This window comes from Lissotriton vulgaris, chromosome 1_1, assembly GCF_964263255.1.
Source record: "Lissotriton vulgaris chromosome 1_1, aLisVul1.2, whole genome shotgun sequence".
Classification (NCBI taxonomy): domain Eukaryota; kingdom Metazoa; phylum Chordata; class Amphibia; order Caudata; family Salamandridae; genus Lissotriton; species Lissotriton vulgaris.
In genome coordinates, this window is record NC_141685.1 from 1,362,692,115 (window position 1) to 1,362,718,353 (window position 26,239).

The following is a 26,239-nucleotide window of genomic DNA, read 5'->3' on the forward strand; positions in this document are numbered from 1 at the left end:
ATTTATTATGTTCCAAGGGCACCTTAAAATGCATAACAAACAAAAAATGGGACAATGTTTACCTTCAGTTAAGTGTGGGTAGGAACATTCACATTACACATATTTTTTGTGTTGAAAATTTGTATTGAGTTTTATAACATAATACAAGTTAATAATAAGGCATCAATAAGTGGTTAATAAATACAATACTAAAAAAAGATATCAATGGAGGTATAACATTTGCTGTTGAATAAAACAAATAAATATGGAATACATAAATAGGTATATACTAAATGTTTATTTAAATAAATATGTAAAGAAAGGAAATGGTGAGGGATCCTCCATAAATGTGATCAGTGATATCAGTCACAGTGGTCAGAATCGAAAGATGGCATTTCGGCTGGAACCTGAAAGTTGAAAGGTACAAGGTCAGATTGGTAAAGTAGGCAATTGCCCATCCTCACAGTCTAGCAAGCAACGTGGAGGCACCATGAGCTCATAAAATATCTTTTGCCTTGCTTTAAATGTTGGCTTGCAAAGAATTTAAATAACTTTAAGTAAGGTAAAGGGGGAGTTAGCTGGGAAGAGATTATGCCTCTTTAAACACTACAAGAGGTAAGACAGTTCATAAAAATGTGCTTCCATACAATATTGTACTCCAGTAGCGGCCTCATCTCTTCTCCAGTGTCACAACCTCTCCCACGCAGGAGCTACTCCACAGAATTCTACTACTCTTTGAAGTCTCTAAACAGCCAGTAGGAGTTTTGTACTCATTCAGATTATTTATAACAATCTGACTGCGACCTGATAAACACCAGTCTTGGACTCTAGGGGGCAGATAATGTTACTTACCCATCGGGCCCCCCTTGCATCTGAACTAGATTTGCAGAATTATTTTGCTCTTCTGTGGCAATCCCAAATCATCCATATAGGGATGACAGTCAAGCTCTTGGGAGCTCTATTCTCACATGATGCATGTAATTAATTCATATAAACAAAGTCTATCTCTTTTAAAAGGTTTTGCACCCAATCTTAATCAACATAAATGTGTTTCTTATATGATGAGGACTGCTTTGAATGACCCTACCCCAGAAACGCTCCTTCTACAGCACCATTGGGATGTGAGCCTCAGTCTCTCCATGTCGTATGTTGATTTAACTTTTTCCCAAGACTCTTGAAAACCTATGCATTTACTTCTTTTTCTACACACCCAACTGTAATGTAATTTAAAACATTAATCAAATGTCTTCCATCAGAAGTGGTTCTGGAATTCCAAGACTATGAAGGGCCGATTGTATTCTTTAATATCTAGGACAAGAATATTGTGGCACAGTAAAACAGTGGACAAAATATAGAGGGACAAAATATCGAATGGTAAATGCACAGAGAGATGTATACATTTGCCATTATTAACGCCACATAAATGAAGATATATGTGTATGTTTTTTTTGATACACAGATGTGGAATTAGGTACAGAAAATCTATGCAAATACCTTTTGACATTTTGTCTCTCGACTTTTTGTCAATGATATTAGTGCCTCACAATATTCATGTTCAGAGACACATTTGGAAGGCCAAATTATTGAACACAGTGAAAATGATGCAACATAATGTAGTGCATTCTGTGATAATACTATTTTGCTGTTTCATCACATATTAATGCTGTTCTCACAAGACGTTCTGCCTCTCTAGTACCAATATAACACTTGGGTGAAACAATCAGGTGAGTAGTTAACGGTTGCCACCGCGCAGCACCATGTGTTATATTTGATCCTTCTAAACAAGCCAAACATTTATTTGTGGAAAACTGCAAAGTGTGTATCATAGGATGGATTATTTGGCAAGTAAAGCAAACCCATAATTGGATGGGAGAAACCCCTGGATACCCTCATGGGTGACAAGCACTGCTTTACAAATCCACCTTACATTTACATTACATTCCAGAGACCACATTGATTAGTAACGGTTAGTTGTGTGATTCTTTCAATTGGATAGTACTCACACTCTCTCTCACATTGACAGAAAAAAGCATCAAAATCTTACCTCGCCCTCTGTAGATAGTATGAACTCGCACAACCTGAGAGTGCTGTTCATCATTTTGATCATGTTCTCAAGCTGATAGATAGAGAGAATGGAAACAAGAAGGCTATTTAGACTTGTAAAACTGTTGATATATTTCTCTCTAAAATGGCAAAACTGGTTGATCCTAGGTAATACGATAGGATAGTATTTATAAAGCGCACTTATACCAGCTGGTGTCAAGGCGCTAAGTGAACAGGGAGAAGTGACAGCAACAACAACCTGCTAGGAGGCAAATAACCAGGGGCCAGATGTACGACCGGGGCATTTAGCGACTTGCAAATTACGCTCAATTTCGAGTCGCAATTTGCGAGTCGCTAAATGCCATGTACAACAGTGTCATAGACACTGTTTGTGATTCCCAATGGGGTTGCACAATACATGCCTCATCAGTATTCATGAGGCACTCGCAGTTTGCGACCCCAGTAAGAATGGCTGGCCTTCAAAGGTATGGCGACTTGCTCGACTTAGAAGACCTCCATGTCTGGGACTGCTTTTCAATAAAGCAGTTTTTTTTTTAAATCCAGCCCCTTTTCCTTTTCCTTAAAGGAAAACTGGATGTGTTTACAAATTAACGTTTTTGTTTTCCCCTGCATTTGCAAAGTGGAAGGGTCCCCTGGGGACACCTTCTCATTTGAGAGTGCATTATCACCCTCTTGAAGAGGGCGGTAAATTGTGAGTGTTTTGTGACTGCAATTGCAATCGCAAAACATCCTTACATAGGGTAGCAAATCGCAATTAGGAAGGGACACCCTCAGAATGCCCCATCCTAATTGTGAGTTGCAAATCCTATTTATCAAATTGCAAATAAATTGCTACTTGCTAAATAGGGTTTGTACATGGCCCTATTAGATTTTGCATGTGCAAACAGGTCGCTAACCCATTTGTGCATGCAAAAATGGGTCATGCATCTGGTCCCAGGTCTTCAAGAGCTTCCTAAAGACCGGAAGGGAGTCTGCCTTGGATATCAGAAGGGGCAAAGATTTCCAGAGTTTTACGGCTGCCACAGAAACGGAGCGGCCACCCCACTTGCACCTGCGAAATCTGGGAGTGACCAATTTTTTAAGAGAAGATTTTTTTATTCTTTGCTCAAAGCCAATGCCAGCTGTTTCCTTTGTCTAGTTTAGAAGTGAGGCAAAATTTGATCCTAGAGTGAAATGGAATTTTTGAGCCCATAAGTTCTTGCTTGTCCACAAGTAGGATCAACCCAGTGTATTGTTTTCTCATCTCTCACAGAAGAGGTTAGTCTAGTAGTCAAGACAATTGTTTTAATTAATCCCTGTTACCAGCAGGAGATAGATTCCAACTCTATCTGTTTACTCTATGCACTAAAACCGTCTTTGAAATTAAGAAATCAGCTCTAGCTTTCTAAGGGTACCAGTGGCTGAGAGACGGATTGAGTTGCTACACCATTCACTCCTTGCTAGTATCGTAAAGAATTCCTTTGTTTCTGAGAATGGGGTGCATTTTCCACAGGCAGTTATTCCTGTGATATCTTGCAGATTTACTTTGATTTGTGAAGATGGAATGGAAGAAACTGAGTCCGAGAGAGGAGGCACATAAACATGATGTTATGGTATTTTAAAGAAGACTCACATGTTTCTCAGCTGCTAAGGTGGGGATGTTGAAGGCATCTCTGTGTTCCGGTGGTGTTACTTCTTCAAGTAGTTTATATGGATACTGAAAATATAATAAAAAAGATCAGCATTACCAAGACCATTGTCAACAAAGGTGGACTGTTATGAGTTTCCAGAGATGGAAGTCATGAAACGCTGCACACCTCAAACAACTAAAAATGGAGAAAAAAAATTGTACAAGTAACTGCATACTATGCTTGCTTCCTATTTTGGCATTTCACATCCATAGCACCTTGCGTTCATCACCTTTTAAAGTAGAAGATATGTGTGAGTGAAATGTTTCTATTTGTGAGTAATAGATCAAAGATGCAGAAATAGTGAATAATGGTGAGCTGGCAGTGTACAAGTGTACTGCTACTAGAAGTGCTCACTCTGCTCTTTACTCAAGAAATCTTATATGACTCCTAAACAATACATTTTCTACCTTTTTCTACCTTATTGATGAATACCATCCTGGCTCCAAAGGGATCATCTACCATTGACATATCACTCTCCTCAACTACATTGTAAAGAGCATCAGGGAAGAAATTACTGGGGGGCGTGGCCAAGCACCCTAGGATTGTGGCCACATTTTTAACAAACTGGTGTCTGCTCTGAGAATCGTGCTGAATCCGACCCTTAGGCGACCTTTTTTCGGTTGCAAGCACCTGAACAATGGCCCTCATATTCACCCCCTTTGGCCCATCCAGGGAGCCCGGGATGAGAGAGATCATTTTGGTGATCGACAACATGGGTGTGCGTATGGCCTGCCGGTGGCAAACTCCACCTGAAGCTGTGAACCCACAATGGCAAACCCCCCTTTGCATCGATTCCTGGGATGAGCGAGGGAGAGAAGACAGCTGATTAGCCGGGGTGTGGGACAAAGCTGTTTTCACTTCCAAGCGGTAGCTCGTAATAGCGGAACGGGTACCTTAAAGTGGAGGAGATGGGCTGGGCGCTATAAGTAGCCAGGACTGCAACTGCATCCTGGAAGAGCTGACTATGGGGCAACCTTTTCTCTGAGGCAAAAATCCATGAGGCGGCCTCCGCGCTTTTCCCCTTCAGCTTACCCAAGCCGGGGACAAGAGAAACGCATTAGGCAAACAACGCCCTGCCGTGAGACTGGCATGACGCTAACGGACACAACCTGGAGCTGCAATCCCACAGCAGCGACCCACGTTTACCTCAGCATTCACTCTTGGGGCACAGCGAGTCAGAAGAAACAGTCACATGGAGAAGAGAGGTAGGGACCCCCTTTCACCTTTAGGCAGCCACATGGGCTTGTGACAGCCCAGCCAAATTGGCGGACAAGGGTAGATGAGACAGACTGAGCAACATGAGAATCCAGGACTACGATTGCAGCCTGGGTGGGTGGAAACCCGCACATGACGTCTCACCCCAAAGGTAGGAGATGGGCACACAGCTTCCCCCTCAGGAGGTGACCCCCCAGGAGCCCACTACAGCAAACACTGGGCTTGGACGGTCAAACAAGTACAGCAATACTCCACCTCACTGTGGTGTCTCAAGAGGATAGAGGGCGTGGCCCCTGTCCTGGACCAGCGTAGGCAGATGTTCCCTGTATCAGGTGTAGGGGGTGACCCTCCTCTGCCCTTATGGCTGGTGGGCCTCCCAGAGGGCATGTAAAACCAGCACCCAGAGAAATTCCTCATGGAATGCTTCAGACCCTGGATCCTGGATTGTGAGTTTTCCCCCTACTTTGTTCTGGAAAGGGCACACAGGGTGGTTGCCCTAAGGCCTCCGACGGGGGGGACCCACTAGAGCCATTGTCATCAGGGTACTGAACTTTGTGAACTGATAATATATCCTGTGGCAGGTACGCCAACATCTAGACATCCATTATTACACAACTAAAGTGCAGCTCCTTTGTAAATCTTTCTTAGAGATTAAGTAGAAAGTCAGGGCTGTGGACATTCAATATATGCTGATATAACCTGCCAAATTGAAATTAATGTCACAGTGGAGAACCATTTTCTTTGAGAGCCCGGAAGAGGCCTGGGAGTGAGCAGTGGAGAGGAAATAACTGCCCATATAAACAAAGGAGCCAATGACATCTCGGGAGACTGTAGGGGGTCAACCATCCCACCCTAAGAAGAAGTGTAGCAGACTGATAGGAGGGCAACTCTGGTCACAACCAGAGGACAGACGTAGAGCATCCTCCTCAGACAGGAGAATTTTGGTACCCTTCCTTCCTTTCCTCCATGTATAGCTACAAATGTTGTCTCATTCACTTATGGAGAAGAGACACATTGCCTCCAGATAGAGGGGCTTGCTTGGAGCGAAGCTACACAAAACTATGGTGATTACTTTCTGCCGACTTCATCCCTCCCACCCCTTCACACCCCACCGCTGTTACCTGTGCCAGCCGCGCCTGAAGTTGCGTACTATAGGGCTGATTTCGGTTGCAACACTATGCCTCACGCAAGACACATTACACGGCCACGGACCCTAGTCAAACAGGCTCAACGACTCGCCAAGACCTCTGACAACAAAACCATCCACTAAAAGCTGTTGTCTTGCAATGTCAGTGGGTTGCTGGATAAAATAAAATGCACAACAATTCTCAATAGGTCCACAAGCTGACCCTGGTGGTTCTATTGTTGCAAGAGACATATTTGCTTGGGAGTAGGGGTTCCTTTTTGGTACAGCATGGCTTTAACTGCGTATATCATGCAGGGTTTACTAGGTGCTCAACAAGAGTTACCTTTCCCCTGATGGTCACGCATGCTATCTGAGACACCATGGATAGATATGTGGTGGTTACTCAATTCCTGAATGGCATCCTATGGATGGTAGTGTCTGTGTATATTTCACCGAACCTGCAGGCGACCACAATGAAAGATCTGATGACAGTTATCACCACAGTCTCGGAGTGGGACCTTACTGTAGCAGGCCACTTCAATAATGTCATGCACCCACAACTTGATGTGAAAAGAGAGGCTCAACCCTGGTGCCATGGGTGGAGTCCCTGATGCTTTGCAATCAATGGAAAGCAAAGAACTAGTCAGTATGTATTATTTTCACTGCTGGACTCCGATTTCTCAGAAGGGTACCATTGGACCACTGACCGATTTAACTAATTGGGGATGCCTAGGTCTAATACGCACTGAAACCTTCAGGTTGGGTGACTGAAGTATGTTAGATTTTCGGAACACATGAAGGTAAAGATATAACTTTACCTCAGAACAAACTCCACAACAGATGTCTCCCCAATCACATTGTGGGAGGGAAGGAAAGCAGTTCTTCAGGGGAACACAATAGCAGACCCTGCATGGGCAGCAGTGTCCGATTCTCAAAAACAGCGAGAATATGGGAACATTGCTACACAGGCAGACAGGTTTGTCCCATAGACACGGGGCCCGACGGTGAGGTGACACATGATGCTGAGGCAATCGGCAATGACTGCACACATTACTATGAGAAACTTTACCAATCAAACACGTCGGGCACGTGGAGCAACAACACCCCATAGCTGCGGACCTGATCATGCTGCAGGACTTGGATGCACCTCTGTCTAAGGAGGAAATATTTTCAGCCTTGCAGGAGATGCATTCTGAGAAGGTGCCCGGTTCAAGTGCAGAAAAGGTTACACCAACACTACTCTCTCACTTCTTTACAATGGTCGAAGCTGCAGGTACAGCTATGATAATTCCCTATCATATCTAGGGGGCCTCAGTTGTAGTTTTCCCCAAACCATATAGGCCACCTACAGACTGTGCATTTTACAGCCTGATTCCCCTAAGTAATATTTAAACCAAAATATTTGCAAAGGCCGTAGCACCAGGGTACTGAAACAGGTGAGATTCCTAGTGATGCAACTGGACTTAGAGAAGGCCTTCGACTCAATTGAATGACCTTTCCTCCACGCATCATGGAAAAGATTAATTTTGGCCCTAAAGTCCTTCAGTCTGTAAAGATGTTATACACAGTGCCATGTGATAGGGTCAGAGTGAACACCATTTACTCACAACAGTTCCAGCTAGGCAGAGGCCACTGGCAGGGCCACCTGCTGTCTACTCTCCTGTTCGCTCTTGTGATTGAAACACTGGCCAAATAGATCGGGGGATGCGCAGGTTTGGGGCTTGAGGTGGGGTGTAGAATTAGGGTACTGCATCTCTTTGTATGTGGTATGATGTCCTCCTTTATATTCAGCACCTAAACCAACTGATCCTACAGCTGATTTGCATTCTAGAAATCTACAAAGAAGAAACAGGCCTGAGAGTGAACTGGGGGAAATCAGTCATAATCCCTGTGGTGCCATTCCTCCAGAGTTACTTCCAGGTGATCTGGAGCATTTAAATAGTTGGTGTTTGACCTGTCAGCCCGAGGGTGGTGTTCCCCAATCTTTTTGCCTCCACATTTGGCTGAATCTATTGTTGGTCCTAAGACTCTGAGCGCTTTACCACTCTGAATCAGTGCTAAAGAGCATGTGCTTCTTCCTTAAACATGTGTATAATTGGTGTATACTTAATTGACCTGTTTATTTAACTTGTAAGTCCCTTGTAAGGTGGTATATCATATACCCAGGGCCTGTAAATGTAGTGCTACTAGTGGGCTGCAGCTCTGATCGTGCCACCAACAGAAGAAGCCTTTCAAACCTCTCTCAGGCCTGCAACTGCAGTGCCTGTGTTTGCAGTTTAATGCTACTTTGATTTGGCATTTAGAACTACTTACTAAGCCTTAAACTCCCCCTTTATTACTTATAAGTCACCCCTAAGGTAGGCCCTATGTAGCCCTAAGGGCACAGTGTATGCAAGTAAAACGTAGGACATGTACTTTTCTGTTTTGCGTGTCCTGATAGTGACAAACAGCATATTTCACTTTTCACTACAATGAGGCTTTTTTGTGTTTCGTATGTTTGGAATGGTAGTGATAAATCCTACTTACTGGTGAAGTTGAATTTAACATTGCTATTTTAGAAATGCCGCTATGCTTTAAGAAAGTATGCAAAAGAAACAATTGCTGGACAGAATGCTGGACAATGCAAACATTCACCCCCGGTCACAAGGATCTGGGTTTAATCTATCATTCTTTTGCTTACCACACCACCCCAGTTTGGACCCAGCCATATGCAAATCAGTCTTGACCCTGTTCCTTATGGGAGCAGTCCAGCCTGAACTGCCAAGCCAGGTTCAAGACTGATTTGCATGTAGCTGGGTCTGAACTGAAGTGGCGAAGTGAGCTAAAGAATGATGATGCATTCATCCCAATCTGTGACAGGGGGTGAGTGTCTGAAAAGTGTCAGCGCTCCGTACATCATTTCCTTGTGTTTGCTTTGTTCACAATAAGAAAGTAGACATTTATCTGCACATACTGCGTTGTGTGCCTGACAGCCCATCTCCAATAATTGGAGTAAGTGACAGCTACACTTTTTGCATTCCCTCTTGACAGCCACAACCCAGAAAAGATAGGTGTGTCTGAGTAGCCATCAACATGCATTTGTATTCTGATGGCCTTACCTGGGCAGAGTGCAACAGAGGGTCTAACACTTTACTTGAATAGGCAGTGGCCTGTCCCCACACAAAGGACTGATTATCCCCTATAGATAGCCTGGAGGACAGGACTGGGCTGAAAGAGGAAGCTGTGCACTTCAGAGAGCTGCTTTGAATTCACCAACCAGCATCAAAGGCACTTTTGGCTATAAGTCTGGGTCTCTGACCAACACGCCCCACTCAAAATCAGGCACTTCTGGATCTTGAACTGAATCTATGTCAGAAGGACTGCTGTTCTGCTTAAATGACTTATCTTTGGCTTGCAGGCTTGGAAGGCCTGCTTTTCTCTGGTGTTTCTCTGCTGTCTGCTTTTCTCTGACTGCCCTGAAGGAGAGCTGGGCTCTGCCTATCCTCCAAGTGATCTCCAAGGGCTTGTTGGCTGGCCTCCTATTGCATGAGACTGAGGGACATCAAAGTCTCTATCCCTGCTCCAGTACCTGAACTCACTGGAAGTGGCCCAGACACTTGCAGCATGGAATTTGATGAATTGTATGTCTGTGTTTAACAGAACTGGCGCATCAACCAGTTGCAGGAGTAAAATGGGCACAGCGCATCAGAACTAGCGCTTTGCCCTCAGAGATCGATACATTAGACTGCGTATCGCCTCGGCGGCAGCTTGGTAAGATCGATGCATCCCCTCAACTGTGTCGCAGAATCCGATGTGGCACATCACTCAACACATCTACCACCCATTTTCAGAACTGACGTATCGCCTTCACTACGTGGAGCAGATCAACACATCTCACTGTTTGAGACCAGGAAAGGTACTTTTTTCACTTCTTCCTGCCGGGGTTCAGTAGCTGGCCTGCGCTTCCACGCGTTTGGCCTGAACTTTGACCCGATACAGCGCAACCTGAAGTAACCTTTTTAGAGCTGCTTGCTTCTAGGTGCTTTAATGCATTTATTCATTTAAAAATGTTATATATCTCAACTTCTATGCATTGGATTTTTGTCATTTTAGGCTTGTTTTGGTTATAATATAATTGTCTATCATTTTCTAAACCTGTCTAGAGTCTTGTTGTGGTGTATTCATTGTGTTACTGTGCATGTGTGTGTGTTGCACACATACTTTGCACATTGTCTCTGGATACCCCTGAGTGTTCTGTGCCAAGCTGAGCACAGGTTATCTTTTAGTGTGTATCTTGCTTATCCTGACCAGGATTATGGCTTCTGCTTGGACAGGGTGCGTACCTGTGCCAACCAGAAAGCCAATTTCAAACACTGAGGCATGCTCTTATCAAGAGACCCAGAGGAACGCTAGGGCAGGAATATAACCCCTTTGACATGCAAAATTAAGGGACATATGGCAAGATGGAACTCTCTCCCCCTGATCATGATGGGGTCTATAGCCCTCTTCAAAATTGTGGCCTGGTCACAGCTGTTGTATGTTTTGCAACACTACCCCCACAAAATCCCTAGCCTTTTGTTTACAACCCTAGAGGCCAACGTCAATAGCAACAAGTAGCGAGGATCGTTGCTGTGAATCTCCCATAAGAACTGCATAAAATCCCCTTAGGATGGTGGACTAGGGGCAGTAGACATCAGACTGTATTACTTTACTGGGCTGCCCAGCTGGTTGTGGTTATTGATTGGATCTTTGGTGCACGGGGACCCACTACGAGACGCACATGGACTTTACCAGGTAAGCACCAGGGTTTTGGCTGTATGGGGAGTCCCTCCTACCCACTCCCCCGGCCATTCCAGCCATTCCAGCCATTCCAGCCATTCCAGTGATTAGCTGGAAAGAGGCATTGCAATGGATATGAAAGTGGAGGGTGCCCACTAGGAAGAAGCCATTGTGGAAGGGTACAAGGCTATGGAAAACAGTAGGGCTCAAGTACACTGAAATAAGTTGGGGATCTCAAAATTGGGAGACGTCTGGCAGACACACCATATGATGTTCTCTGACCATCTCAAAGCTGAATGCCATTTACACAGAACTTATTCCCGGGTTGGGACAGGTAAGGGGACAAAAATTGATGGTTGGGATCAGTTGTTTTTTGGCTAAACATCACATAGCGGGCCATTGAGGATCCGGGGGGCCCTCCCAATCTCAAAGTGGCTAAGAGGGATGGATTTCTTCTTTTCAGCTGAGGAAGCCGTGAATAGGTCCAGAGGGGGACCACAAAAGTATGATAACATCTGGGGACAGTAAAAAGCACTTCACAAAATACCCAGAGCGGCCCACCCATAGGAAGTTGTTGGGGAAAAGCACACAGTTGACTGGGGCACAGACCCATCTATAGTGCACCGGACTGGTTGCAGTGGACTTGACTGTGGTCTACTTCATGGTATTTTGGAACTAAATGGGATATTAAGAAAGGGGAGAATCAGGTGGATGGCGAAGCAGTGTCACAGTATTGTGATCTTAAAATTGTTGAAAACTAAGTAAAATAATTTTTTTAAAGAAATAAATTACTATCCAGCTACAGGAAATACAACAAGAATTATCTCTTGTGCAATAGCTACTCTCGAATCAGAGTGAAATGCAGCAATGAATCTCCACCAATCTGTTCACATCACAGTCAAAGCTGACCCTGCAGATGTGCCGGCTGAATTTCTTCACAACTTTTGGTATTATTGACCCAAGTCCTACAAACTAGCATGGGATTTTCAGAGGGAAGAAATCCCTCAATATGGTTGGCTGTATGTCTGCCAGGTCAGTAGAGTACATGCCACCACTGTCCTGTCCAAACGGAGTACACTATTTGATGGTCTGGCCCATCCATCAACACTACAATATTTATGAAGTTCAGATTATAGAAATATCTATGCATACATACATGCAATATCAGTGTAGAGTGTTAGGTTACCTAGGAAGAGGTGGGACTGCTGTTGTGACTGATGTATTCTAAGAGAATCAAATTACATGTTTCTAGATTGACAACTATTGGTTAAAGTAGGCACCTCACTTCAGCCTTTGTAGGTGCTGTTGCATTTCTCTAAACTCTTCATCTAGTCTGAGCCTTTCATTGTCTTGCTTTATTAGCCACTGATCATCTACATTATCCCTTTCATAACCCTCAGCCAATGCACAGAGACCTTCACAGTTATTGGATTGCATAATTTAACAAGCATTTGCAATACATTAGGACTCAGATTTTTGATATTTAGAGCAATTGACGTACATGACAATGCCTTTTACCTATATATTTTGGTTTGGAGTGAAGTGGATGTATGTGGTGTAGAGTGGAAATATGTGGGTTGTATTGGACATTGTTAGTTTTGAAATTGTGTTGTGTATTTGTGAAAGGGAATGTTGTGGCATAGTGAATAGATAGGGATGAGAGCTGCACAGAATAGATAGAAAAGAAGATCGAGAGGAATAGGTAGTTTGTGCAGGAAGTGGTGATTGATATTGAGATAGGGTAGCAAAAAGAAGGGGACAGCAGGCCACAGATGCATACAGTGGGACCACATGTGTAAGCAGAAGACACCCAAAGAAGAGGAGGAGAGGATGGGTTTGAGGGATTGAAATTTTGAAAAGGCACGAGAAAGAAACTGTGCTTCAAGACCTGAAGAGAACCATATGAGAGAGGCGGTAAGCGTGTGTGAGGGAGCGAGAGAGAGGGGTGAGAGAGAATACAACTGAGAGAGAGAGAGAGAAAAAGGCATGAGTGGAAGGGGCACCCATGGGGGAGAAGCGGACCAGTGCAGAGCGTGAGGAGGTACAGGAAGGTAGCGTGTGTGAGCAGGCAGTATAGAGAGGAGACAGTGTATGTGAGGGAGGGATGAGAGGGCAGTGGTATTGCAAGATGAGAGCGGGTACTGTGAGTGTGAGGGAGAGATGAGAGGGGCTGTGGGTATGTGGAAGAGAGATGACAGGTTTGGTGGTAGTGCAAGTGTTGGATTGAAATTGTTTGTTGTGGAATTGTGTGGCGTAGTGTGAAGTTGTGTAGTGGAAATATGTGGCATGGTGTGCTGTGGAATTATGCGGATAGAATTTAAGAGTGACAAAGGTTTCAGCAAATTGGAAGCCCATGGGCAGGCTGAAGCCTATGTAGTAGATGCAGTATTTCTTGGTTTGAGACAGCTCATGTGTGCTGTCTAGAGCCAAGACCTAAAAACATGACTTAATCTAACTGTGTAATTTACCATCAGAGAGATACCTGAATAGCGGTGCAAGGCTTTGCCTGTACCAATGCATATATGTTTTCTTCGCATTCTCAGATTGAGGCATAGAGCAAGATAGACTGACCAAGCAGACACTGTGGTTTATGAGTAAGTGGGAGCAGTATGCCTGACAACAAAAATGGCTGCGTGTGTTTTGGCCACGGTATAGGGGTAGTGGACAAATTTGTAGATGCAGACATAAATGTGCAATATGGCATCCTGTCCTTGGGGGTATGCACACAAAGTAGCACACATGTGTACAAATGTAATCCTAGGAAAATCACATGTACATGCAAATATGGTGTAATCCAATATAATAAAAGAAACATATGTAACAGGTTTCTTCAAATTAGATGAGTGTAAAATGACTCCGATGGTTCTCAAAATGTTCATAGTGTAGTACCTTACAATCTGCCACTCTTTTCGATCACATACCAACCTTTCGACCCACAGTTACGTTCTGAGAAAAGTAGGCGTTGTTCCTATTTTATTGAAGAGGTGGCACACGGATTGAGAGGTTGCTTCAGTGCGGCCCACACTGCAGTGAAAGGCCCCTCCTGCAGAGAGCCCAGGTAGGCAGTGGCAAGGGACACATAAGCTTTTGCATTTTCAAATCCACTGGAGTGTGAGAGGGTACCTAGCCCCAGGAGTTAGAAAGAGAGAGCAATAATAAGGGCACGTTATACAAATGAAAAAGCCCAATAGGGACCCATCTCAGCACCTGTTTTTTAGTACTGCTGGTGCACCGTCAAGACCCAGCCCACTTAAAGCCCTGGGACTACGTGATATTTATTTGTGCCTACCCACCGGATGCCAGTGCACCCATTCCCCTGAGCTGCATACTCCTCAGCATACGCTCCCTGCACAGACATGCAGTAGAAATCTGGGACTTACTCAGCGGAACCTAGGCACCGCTACTACACCTACAACCAGCAATGCCAACCAGCCTACCATCACCGCATGGACCCCTGTCACCACAGAAGACACAGCTAAAACCATGAGAAGCATACACTCAGGAGCCCCCACTGACCCCAGCCCGACGTACATCTACCACAGAGCCACCTCCCCTATAGCACCCTCAAAACAGGCATGTTTCCCGGTGATTGGAAACACACTGATGTCAAGATCCTCCTCAAGAAGCCCTCCGCAGAGCTGACAACCTCCAGAACTATAGATCCATCGTTCTCCTCCCCTTTGCAGCCAAAGTCACCGAGAAGATCGTCAACAACCAGCTCACAAACTTATAGAATCCAACTCAATCCTCTACACTTCCCAATTTGTATTACGTAGTAACCTTAGCACTAAGACTGCCCTTATAGCCACCACGGGCAACATCCGCACCCTCCTCGACCAGGGACACATGACTGCCCTCATCCTATTAGATCTATCAGCAGCCTTCGACACCGTCTCCCACTGTGCATTAACCGCCAGTCTCTGCGACGCCGGAATTCAGGGGAATGGATCCGTTCCTTTCTCACCTCTCTCCTCCCCTTCACAGCCAAAGTCAAACAGAAGATCGTCAACAACCAGCTCACGAACTTTATTGAATCCAACTCGATCCTCTACACTTCCTAATCTGTATTCCGTAGCAACCTCCGCATGAGACTACCCAACTAGCCGCCACGGGCGACATCCTCACCCTCCTTGACCAAGGACACATGGCTGCCCTCATCCCACTAGACCTATCTGCAGCCTTCGACACCGTCTCCCACCGTGCACTAACCGCCAGACTCTGCGACGCCGGCATTCAGGGGAATGGATCCATTCCTTTCTCACCGGCCGAACTCAAATAATCAGACTCCCGCCCTTCCTCTCTGAACCAACAGAGATCAGCTGCGGAGTACCCCAAGGATCCTCTATCAGCCCCACGCTCCTCAACATCTGCATGGTCCTTCTTGCCACCATTGTCAGAAAACACAGACTCAGGATAGTATTCCACGCTTCCGACACCCAGCTCATTTTCTCATTCACGAACCAGGTACACGAACTGCAAATCCTATGCCTAACGATAACGCTATCCTCATCAATTGCCCATTACTCTTATGCAATGTAACCCAAACACAAAACCCCTAACACTAGCAGCATTATTTACACCTACATTCCATAAACCTAAACCTAGTTCAATCCTGCAAAGTATCCTTAACCTTAAGAAAATCATTTACCAATACCCTGTATCAAACCCATACTTCATCTCTAGCCATAAAGGTATCCCTAAGACTAACATTAAACAAAAACTGTTCCATAATTGGCACAATATACACAACCTGGAGTCTATCACTGCACCTAACTTTAATGTGTCCCATTACTCCTACTGTAGCTCTTATTCACACACACACACACACTCTCTGGTATTAACACTACAGTCAACACTAAGGGGAGCGCCCTAAGTGTTGACTGTAGTGTTTACACTACAGTCAACACTGAGGTAAGCACAAATTGTACCATGATACAGAGGAGCAAACTTATCTGGGTCATGATGCAGTGTCTGGCCATACCCTTTTCCCTGCCAGACTGTTTTAAATGGCCTCCTCTATAATTTATCACATGTTCCTAATGTTCCTTTTTGTAAATTTTGCATTCCAGCCCATTTATTACACTTCATCGGGCCTGAGCTGGAAAGAACGACTCAAAATGGAGAGTAATGCCCCAGCTGGAGAGTACGGCCCCAGCCGGAGAGTAAGGCCTGGGTGTGTAGAGTTTGGGACAGAGGCGAAGATTCCGGCCCGACTGCAAACGTATAGATACGACTCATAAATGACCTCTTTGAATACCAAAAGTCATAAATAACTTCTGTGAATACCAAAAGTTGTAAAGTTAGACTTTTGTCTCAGATTGCCTTTGCTATTCGGCCCCAGGATGTCCTGAATGTAGCACAACACACCAGGGCCAGTGAAGGTTGCCTCCTGGCTTAAGCCAGTCACTATTTCAACTGGAGTTATGAACAGAGCCCTTCCCCTTTCCTCAATGTAACTGTATTGTGTATCCTGTGGATACAGAGCCCAGCCTTTAGCCAGGCCTGGTGTTTGATCCTGAGTACTCCGCCACCTCGGAGTGCAGGGACCGGTCTTAGACCCTGTCTTGTATTGATTCCTAAATGCGAGTCGCCTTGGAGGGCAGCCTTTCCCTCTGTGCTCTATCACTTCTGAAGTCATGAGTAATGCAAAGGAGGAAGTAAAGGTTGAATGTTCTTGTTGTTTATAGTGAATTTAAGACATTGTTGCATTTGGTATCATAAGCCCATTCAAAATAAATATTTAAATTTCTTTTGTTTTCGGTATTGTAGACCACCTACGCCTTTAGACATATTTTTGCTTTTCTTTCTTGTAAACTGTTATCTAATTGCAAATTACACTTTTATAGATGTAAATCGCCACTGCTGAGGAAAGTTGGAAATATGAGACAAAAAGAGATGCATGGTTCTTACCAGGTCAATAGCAAAAAGATAGCCTTTGTACTCTTCAATCACCCGACGGCTTTCGAATGGATGAGTCTTGGCACATGTTTGAAATCCAATTATTATATCCTGCAAAGAGTGAAAGACAACTCACAGCATTAGGGAAACATTAACCAAACACAGGCATTTTGGAATAGAGATTCCATATTCGAAAGAAATTATAATGATACGGTTCTTGATTGGACCTTCAGTGTTTACAACTGGCAATTACAAATGGTTCTCCACTAGTAAAGCAAATATATTCAGTTTCCAGAAAGCATGATTTAAGGATACCCCCTATACAACTATGCTGGAGTGTCCTTACCATGCTACTGAAGAAACATCTATGGACAATAAGATGAGAGTTCAGTCACTATTTCTGTTCTGTAACTTAGTTCTTTCTGGTTTTCACCTAAAGAAACTGCAAGGACTTTTTAGTACACAAGCATTTGGGAAGAAGGAGTGCACTTTCTTTAGAAGGAATGCTTATCCTCTCTTCCTCAAGGGTACTGTGCAAGGATTATACCAGATTCTGCTCTGTCCTTCATTCTTTGATAAATCGCCCCCCTCTGACAACAGGTAGAAACAGACAGCTCTGTTATCTGTTTGGGCCTTTCTGAAAGCTTCACAAAGCTTTAGATCGTCATCCCATTTATCTGCTACATTGATTAAGCTTGATTTATATAAATAATTCACTTGTGTCCATCAAGACGGATCACCTAAAGAGGCAAAAATAATCCCTGATGAAATGCAGCAGTAGTAACCCGAACAAAGGCGCTACACTTCTAGTTTCAGCTAGCTTAGTCTTCACCCACTCTGCGGAGGGTTTCCACTCTGATATGATTTGGCTATCCATGGGGTAAATATCACACTTTTGGGTGACAGGATGTGCTAAGTGAGGAAGGTGTTTCCTGTTATCATTAATTTACCATCAAGCTCCTTTAATGAAGTTACAATCCAGAACAATATAACCCAGATGCTCTTCAGTCCCGTAAGACTCCATGTGCTTGTTCTGGTCATACAGGGTCAAATTTTACCTAAGGGGAATAGAAATACACTTGATACTTACTGCATGGCGAGGAGTTGTAATAAACTTAGTAGAATTGAACATCTTTCGAAGGTAACGTAAGATCAGCTCAGTATCATCGCATGCAGCGAGGCACTTCCCGAGGCACCGGAAAATAAAACCCTAATATAGGAGTAAATTAAAGACAGTCTGAGTTAAGAATGAAAAGAAACTCCTGCCCACTCTATGAGAGTAATACTTATAGAGGAGTATTCATCTTTGATTCACTCTACACATGTCTTCAACTCACACTATGAAACAACTCTTAATGAGTTGAGCGAAATGTTTGTTATGTTATGTCATGTTATATCTTCTGGACATTGTAGAGATTTGGATATGGCCATGAATATGACTCAAAACAATGAAGAGGGAGGACTGGGAGCCAGTAAAGGTCCAGTACCTATGCTCCGAAACTGCTAATCCAAAAAGCAGTTGAGGTACTGTTCCTTTCAGGAAGCAAAGAAGAAAGAAAGGCTGACAAAGAAGGGAGAATCCCTTTGATTATATCTTGGTGCCATCACACATCCATGAAGATGTACTATATCATCATAGGATGTGCTCCTCATAGGGCTGGTGCTGCAGTGCCCCACGAAGGGTAGCTTTAGCAAAGACCTTTTTAGGTTTGCTATCTGATGACATGTGCCAGTGTGATGGCATTTTGAATGTGTGGGGTGGAGTGAATGGGTATAGTGAAATGAAAGGAGACTAAAACAGTCTAAGAGATACCACGCAGGACTTTAATGTGACAGTTCCCTCTGCAAGATTGAAAAACGTAATTTGGTAGGGGCTACTACAGGGACGTGATGTATCCAAGTAGCCTAAATCTGTAAGTGTGGTCAGGTCAACATGTTTTGCGCATGATGGTCCAAAAAGGATCCAAAGTGCTTCTTCAGAACCTAAATGGGGGGGTAACCCTACCCCACACCTAAGACGTAATATGCAGTGTAGGTATTGCCCTAGAAAACAACTTCTTGTTCAAAATTTTTAAAATTGATCATCCAACCTAGAAACTAAATTAGAAAATAAAGAAGACACACTGTAAACAAATTTGTTTCATGTATGGCAAGTAACTCATGTAGTCCTGTTAAACTTTTCAGAAGGGAGCAATGGTGTATTTTCTGCCTCTCCATGAACAGCAAAGGTCTGAATGATGAAATCCCTTGGTGCAAGGTGTAATTCCCATGTCAGACTCCTGCTAAATCAGATACTCCCTTACAATGGATTTATTGACATGCCGTCATACAGGGGATCTGATCTACCATTTCACCATTGAGACCATGTAACATACCTGCTTTAGAGTCTCATATACCACAAAAAGCAGTGCTTATGATAAGCCTTTTGTGACTTGCCATGGGTATCTTCTTCATTACTACAAATGTTTCTGTGGAAACAATGAGGTGGTACCCTTCATAAGAAAACATTTAACTGTGTTAGTCTACTGTTTTAGACGCCGTTTTACTAATATAATTGATGACTTTGGGCCAGCCCACATTTAACCGCACCACAGACTCCAGGATGGCCACCACTGAAGGATGATACTTCTGTTACACCAGCACATGAGGGTCTCACTCCTATGACTTCTAGCACACCCCTACTCTTCTCTCTTATCCTCATTAGCCATTTGCCCAACAGTGCTCTCCAAGCATGCAAATCCATTGGCAGTAGACCAGTTAGCCGCCCTTGTTACTTATTAAATGTGACCGCCCATATTTACAACATGAACATAGACGCCAATATGCCTAGAATAATCCATGAGGGATGGCAAGCACTTATGTGCACCTGACTTGCTTCCCGTCACTATATATGCGTGAGCACTTAGGTGCCCCATACATTTCTCTTACCATCACCTTCCATTAAGAAAACCTTCAACTGTCTTAGTTTACTGCTTAGATGCCACCTTTCAAAAACCATGGTTGACTTTGGGTCGGCCAGCATTTCAGCACTACACACTCTGAGATGGCCGCCAATGAGGGATGATACCTCTGTTACACCAGCACGTGAGGGGCTTGCTCCTACTGGCTCAAGGTTACCCCTCCTCTCCTCATTGGCCATTTGGTCATCACTTCTTCCCGCAAATGCACACACCACACCTGTAAAAATCACTCCAATTACCTGCACCTTAAAGCAGAGGAGAATAGACTCTTGTGCTTTTGAACTATGGGGCATAATACATTGTATCAAAGTGTAAGACCCTGCACTCACACCTGAAGACAACCAATCACTCATGAAGCGATGTGTAACACCACCAGAGATTGGTTTTATGTTGTCTGTTCCACGTATGTCCACTTGCTTTATCTGTTATATTGTAAGTACAAGTGTGTTTTTCACATTTTTCACATTGTGGTGACTGATCAGCACCAATATTAGCATGAACATTTGTACCTTTGGAGACAATGTGATACAGTGAGCTGGAAAAGCGATTCCAGTGAATCATTGGACCATATATACAAAACATTTGCTTACTGTGTGTTTTTTTTTATATTCTCATTTATTTTCTAGATTGGATGATCAATTTTTAACTTGTTGAACCGGGTATTTTCTTTTGAGGGAATACCTATACTGGATGTCACGCCTTAGGTGTGGGAAAGGGTTATCCACCCGTTTTTTAGGTACTGAAGAAGCATTGTGGATCCTTTTTAGGCCATTGGGCGTGAAACATAGCGACCTGCCCACACTTTAGGCTACTTGGGTACATCACCCTACTAAATTATGTTTTTTAATCCTTGCAAGGGACCCATCACATTAAGGTCCAGTTTGGTATCTCTTAGATAGTTTTAGTCTCCCTTCCCTTCACTTTAGACTTTCACTCCACCCCCACATTCAAAATGCCCTCACACAGACACTTTTCATCAGACAGCAAAAATAAAAAGATCCCCGCTAAAGCGACTCTTTGTGGGGCCCATAGAGCATTACAGTGATGGCCTTACAAGGAGCACGCCCACTATGAAGCATGACATCCTCATTGATGTGTGAGGGCACCAAGAAATAATCCTTAGGGTTCCCCCTTCTTGTCTGCCTTTCTTTCATCCTTGCTTTTCAATAGGAACAATAGCTCCACTGATTTTTGCATGAATATGACCTTACATCCACTGAATGGGGAGTGGCTCTAATGAATAATACCTATTGGCTAAAGACGATCCATTAGGGCAAGGAGTATAGCCCTGGTATGTGGTGTCTCCTAACGAGCCAGGTGGAGAGGAATTACCTCATGGTGTTTATCTCCATCTGACTCTAAGAAGGTTGGCTTTTCCAGGGAGTTGGAGAACCATACCTGATTTTCCCGACTGACTAATTCCAGTGCTGTGCACCCATAGTATACAAGTGTAGTTTACCAATCACAGTGCGATTGGAATACAAAGTTATATCCTTCTCTGACTTTGTATTAAACTGCCTTTCCAAATGACCCTTGAGAGCACTAACCTCCTCATTCTCATGATGGGCAAAACTGTCAATTTGTGCGGTGAGTTCTTCCATAAAAAAGGCATGCCATTTTCTGTATGGTGCTTGCTTCAGGATAGTCCCCAGGAACTAAAAAGAAAACAGTGAGAGACTTTAATGCAGTAATATAAACATTAATGCAGTATCCACAGCTGATGTTTGCAGTGACTTTGAGAAGATATGGGAAAACAAACTTCAGCTGACAACAACCTCAGTAATGATGAAATAATGTGTGGACAGAAGAACCAGAGAACACATAGAGCAGCACGTAAATAGTGTGGTGTGAAATCAGTGGTCAGAAGAAATAGGATGCCTTTACAGTGGCAGTGATTTACACAGAAACATACGCACCAAAAGCATGCTGCCTGCAAATTATTGTGAAAAGAGTTACAGTGCAGCCATCCAGACAGAAAACACATGGGGATTTTGCAGCTATATCATATACTTAGGAGCAGAATGCAAGCCTCTAGGGGCTGATTTACAAGCCCCTTGAGCCACTTTTAACATGGGAAAAGTGGGAAAAGTGACGAAAAAGGGGCGGACAGGGTTGTAAATCTGCTCCATATACCCTTAGATCACCAGAGTTAGGGCTGAATGAAAATGTAGTGTTAATAAGGGTGAAGACTGAACACAAGGAAAAGAAAATTACCTCACAGGAGCACAATAAAAGCAAAGTGAAGTGTGATGACCTGGCAAAGAATACACTGTTACAAAGGAACCAAGTAGGAGTGCGATAACCAAGGATTGAATAGAGACAGTTATAACCTGACCATTCCAAGGTTAAACTAGAACAGTGACAGATTAACAATTCAGATGAATATGGGGAGCACTGATCACATGCCAAACTGATTGCAGAATATAAAAATTCTGATTATGTGAAAAGCAGTTGGCAGACCCGGAAGAGTGATATTGTGACAATCCAGGGAAAGAAGAATGTTGTGCTAGTGTGACTATCCTGGGGACAAAAAGAGTCAGAGGACCTGATTTCCAACACGGGGCTACATTTCTAACCCTGTGTAAAAACAGTCAGATTGATTTAATGCAATAATCACTGCAGTGCCTGTAATTTATGTAGGTAAAACATGGAGATAAAATCTTATACATGCAGGACTATCTGCAGTAAGCACGTAATTCCAAGGTTCTGAATGTGAATATGGCCAATGAGGTTTTAAATGGTTCTGGTAAATATTGCATTCTAGGAAAAAGTTGTGTACCGAGATTGGCTTCTCCCTCACCGTGCCCATTCACAATCCAGAGAAACAATAGGCATATGGTGAACATATTGCAACCACATAGCAGAACAGCACTATGATGGGGTGAATTTAATATCTGCATTAATTCACTCTAAATGAGTGAATATGAAAGACAATGCGTTAAGAGCCATGTGTGACATTCATTAGCAATTAATCCTTACTGAAACAAGCGCGCATTTCCACTGTTCCAAGTCAAAGTTTCTTTCAGTTGCAGCTGAAATAGCAGTTGGGAAAAAAGAAAATATGTAAGTAAAAGTGAACAGCAGGCAACATTTCAAATGCCATGGGCTTAAATACCAAGCACTAGCAGAAGTAGAGTCACACAATTCAAAGTGTGCAAAATCTGGCTGTTGGCTCAGCCTGTCCTGGGATTTGAATTCAATGTCATCAGTTGTTCATGTGCCCTTGATGTCACTCTTACATCCTTATATCTGGTTGTAATTTTAGGTTTATATATTTTTGTTTCCTTTCTTATATAACCGAAAGGCTGCCACATCACTTGTTTGCAGAAGATCTATTTTTACAGAGCTTTAGCCTGAAAGCATTTGGCTGTCAGATGCAGCCTTGATCACATAGGGGATGGTCGTCGTGGTTCAGAGATAAAAAGTGCATACCTGCTCTAAAATTACATACATATAGAAAAATACTCCTTTATTATAACCAAGACCAAAATGATTATAACACTTCATAGTTCGACCTCCTCATCTGTTGACCTATTGTTTCATATCATTCACATTCTCTTCTGCCCTCCACAGCATTCATCATGGGCCAAATCAGCCTTAAGCTAACTTCACTGTAAGTGATGGCATTCTGCTTTTTCAATCAATCAATCAATACACTTGTAGAGCGCACTACTCACCCGTGAGGGTCACAAGGAGCACATCCACAAAGTATTTTTCTTTAGTTCCAGGGACTACTAAAGGAATGTGGGCTTTTTGAGTACCTAGCATCTCCTCCCACAGTAAAGGCTTACAAAAACTGTGAAAAAAAACAAGCGTGGACAAAGCCTAAAAACTAGCAGCCAACACCAGGCTTAATAGCTTTGTCAATGCTTGTTTGAAATACCATTAATGCTTGTTTAAATTGGGTGCTCAATGGCTTGTGCTTTGGGAACTCACCTTCCAAATATGTTATCAATGGGGGGATCTTCATTCTGATGAGCCTCGCTAAAAACGGGTAGTTTGCAGGAATCAGGCGTTCGAGAAGAGCCAAGACAGCGGTTCCCTTTTCGACATCCCAGCGAGGATGTGAAGAAATGACCTGAAAACCCACAACAAAGAATTCAGCAAGAGAATACTCACTGGTCTTTAAAGCATCTGGAAATGCTACCTTGTTTTCTATACAGTACTTAATACCTCATTTTGGCTGTTTCTGTGTGATATAAATAGCATGTCTTACTGATAACCAATTGACTAGAAATAAAACCATCAAGTTCAAAAGGATAAAAGCCGAGTTGAATGCAAGCTCTCCATGGGCAGGTTGCATAGAAATGCCAGCAAAGAACTTGAGGAGAGGGATCTGTTGGAATATGGTGGGGGTGGATACTCACAAGCAATCTTATGAAGAGGCTGTGTATTGGAATTCCTTTAGCTGTTTAGATACAAAAGAAAGAAGACATGTCATACTCAGTCCATAAAATACTGAGCAACACTTGCCAAAGGAAGACATGTGGCTGACAAACACACTTAAGACACTCAGTAGTATCTGCAAAGAAGAGGATGGAGTGATGGGTGGTAGTTCAATAAGGCACTAGAGGTCATGAGGATGCTTTAATGTCCCTGCAGATACTGACAAAGACAACCCCACCACAAAGGATGCTGCTAGTGGTATACAGTACCTCAATGGTCTGTGCTACAATGCTCCACCTCCCTACCCCAACAATTGCTGTCAAGGAATGACAGCCGCAGAAGATGCTACCTAAGCTGTCATGCAATGGTCCTGCTTCAGCTGTCATTGAGTGACAGAAGACTACAGTGGGATAAGAGAGGATGCAACAGGAGCCGTGGACACGCCCTACATATTGAATGGACCATGCTAAAGAGGAGTCATTCTGCGACAGCGGATATCCCAACAGAAAGAGGACACCAAAACATGTTCTTGCATAACCATTTTCTAATAATGTTAACCACCTGGGGAGCAGGCTATAATGAATACATAATTACCTGTTCTGTTCTGCTTAGGACCCTTTACATGAGTGACAAAGAAATAGACTATGATACCATCTGCCCAGGTTACTTGTACTTTATCAACATATTCATTGGAAAGTTGAGTGGGGACTGCTAATTGGAGCTCTGGAAATGTAGTTTTCAATTACAGGTTCTCACCACATGATGCTAATCTACTTCTTGACCTTGGAGTCAGTCCAAATAATTATTTTCACTTACCCTCATTGAGTAGGCCTCCTTGTCTATCAGGTCCATATGTCAAGTGAGAGCCAATAACTAGCAATTTAGTCTGGATCTGAAGTCCAAAATAATGAACCAGAAACATTGAAGAGACAAATATCATAACCAAAAGTAACTCCATAGAGAAATAAAATACATCCATTTTGCGGCTGACTAAAGTAAAAGCGTATAAATAGGTACCATACCCAGAAAGGTCTGATCACCATACCAGAGATAGGTAACTCCATGGAGAGCAAGAATACTCCAAGGTTTGAAGAGGACCATTAGAGGCCTGAGAAGTCTCACAGAGTGTGGAAACCTGAGACAGTCAGCACATTGCATTTAAGTGGCGTGAGGGTAATAACCAGATGAAGAGCTGAAACCAACAGAAAGTAACTTTATGGCTGACAAACTACAATAAGTATATAGAGAACAAGGCGGCGGACCCTCCCATATCACCGGGCACATTATCTTTAAGCGACCAGGGGAGGCATCTATGCTAGTCACAGATAGAAGTACAAAAGGGGGTGGTAATGGACGGAGCATCTGAACCAATCAAACACTCACACCCAGTCAAAAGATCTGGGTTTAATCCATCACCGTTCTTTAGCCCACTCTGCCACCCCAGTTCAGACATGGCTATATGCAAATCAGTCTGACCCTGTGCCTCATGGGAACAGTCCAGTCCAAACTGCCAAGCCATGCCTTCCCTGGACCGGAAACAAGCTTCCGAGGACCGTTTTCTGGCATTCCAGCCGTCTTCAGCCCGGCTTGCTTGAATCCAGTGGCAAAGTGAGCAAGGGACTCATGTCTGAGCATACCCTGCCACACTTATGGCGGCCAAAAGCAGTACAAAAGGGGGTGGTAATGGACGGAGCATCTAAACCAATCAAACACTCACACCCAGTCAAAAGATCTGGGTTTAATCCATCACCATTCTTTAGCCCACTCTGCCCCCCCCCAGTTCAGACATGGCTATATGCTAATTAGTCTGACCCTGTGCCTCATGGGAACAGTCCAGCCCAAACTGCCAAGCCATGCCTTCCCACGCCCGGAAACAAGCTTCCGAGGACCGGTTTCTGGCATTCCAGCCGTCTTCAGCCCGGCTTGATTGAATCCAGTGGCAAAGTGAGCAAGGGACTCACGTCTGAGCATACCCTGCCACACTTTTGGCCGCCACAGGACACCTTACACTTTGTCTTCTTATGTAAATATTTTCCCCACCCCAGGAGATTGATTCTTAGGCTCCTTTTAAAAGCCATGAAATTTAGACAAGCCTGGGTTGTAGTAATGCATTTGCAGCTTTTGCCTAACAACCATACCCTTTTTGTTGCCACAAATTTCCTGAGGGATTCTTTTAGATCAAG

The 26,239-nt window shown here is 43.6% G+C and overlaps 1 protein-coding gene across 1 annotated transcript in view; it reads right to left on the reverse strand.

Annotated features, from left to right (window-relative positions):
* Positions 1-341: 341 nt before the first annotated feature.
* The window catches only part of LOC147749177 (maestro heat-like repeat-containing protein family member 1), a 44,905-nt gene continuing 19,007 nt past the window's right edge, over positions 342-26,239 (reverse strand). Inside the window, exons 6-14 of the mRNA XM_086936540.1 lie at positions 24,038-24,078; positions 23,607-23,748; positions 22,650-22,702; positions 21,218-21,325; positions 17,801-17,920; positions 16,723-16,821; positions 3,656-3,739; positions 2,024-2,095; positions 342-386 (exon numbers count right to left, since the gene is read on the reverse strand). Coding sequence (XP_086792666.1) covers positions 342-386; positions 2,024-2,095; positions 3,656-3,739; positions 16,723-16,821; positions 17,801-17,920; positions 21,218-21,325; positions 22,650-22,702; positions 23,607-23,748; positions 24,038-24,078 — 764 coding nt within the window. The remainder of the gene's footprint in view (positions 387-2,023; positions 2,096-3,655; positions 3,740-16,722; positions 16,822-17,800; positions 17,921-21,217; positions 21,326-22,649; positions 22,703-23,606; positions 23,749-24,037; positions 24,079-26,239) is intronic.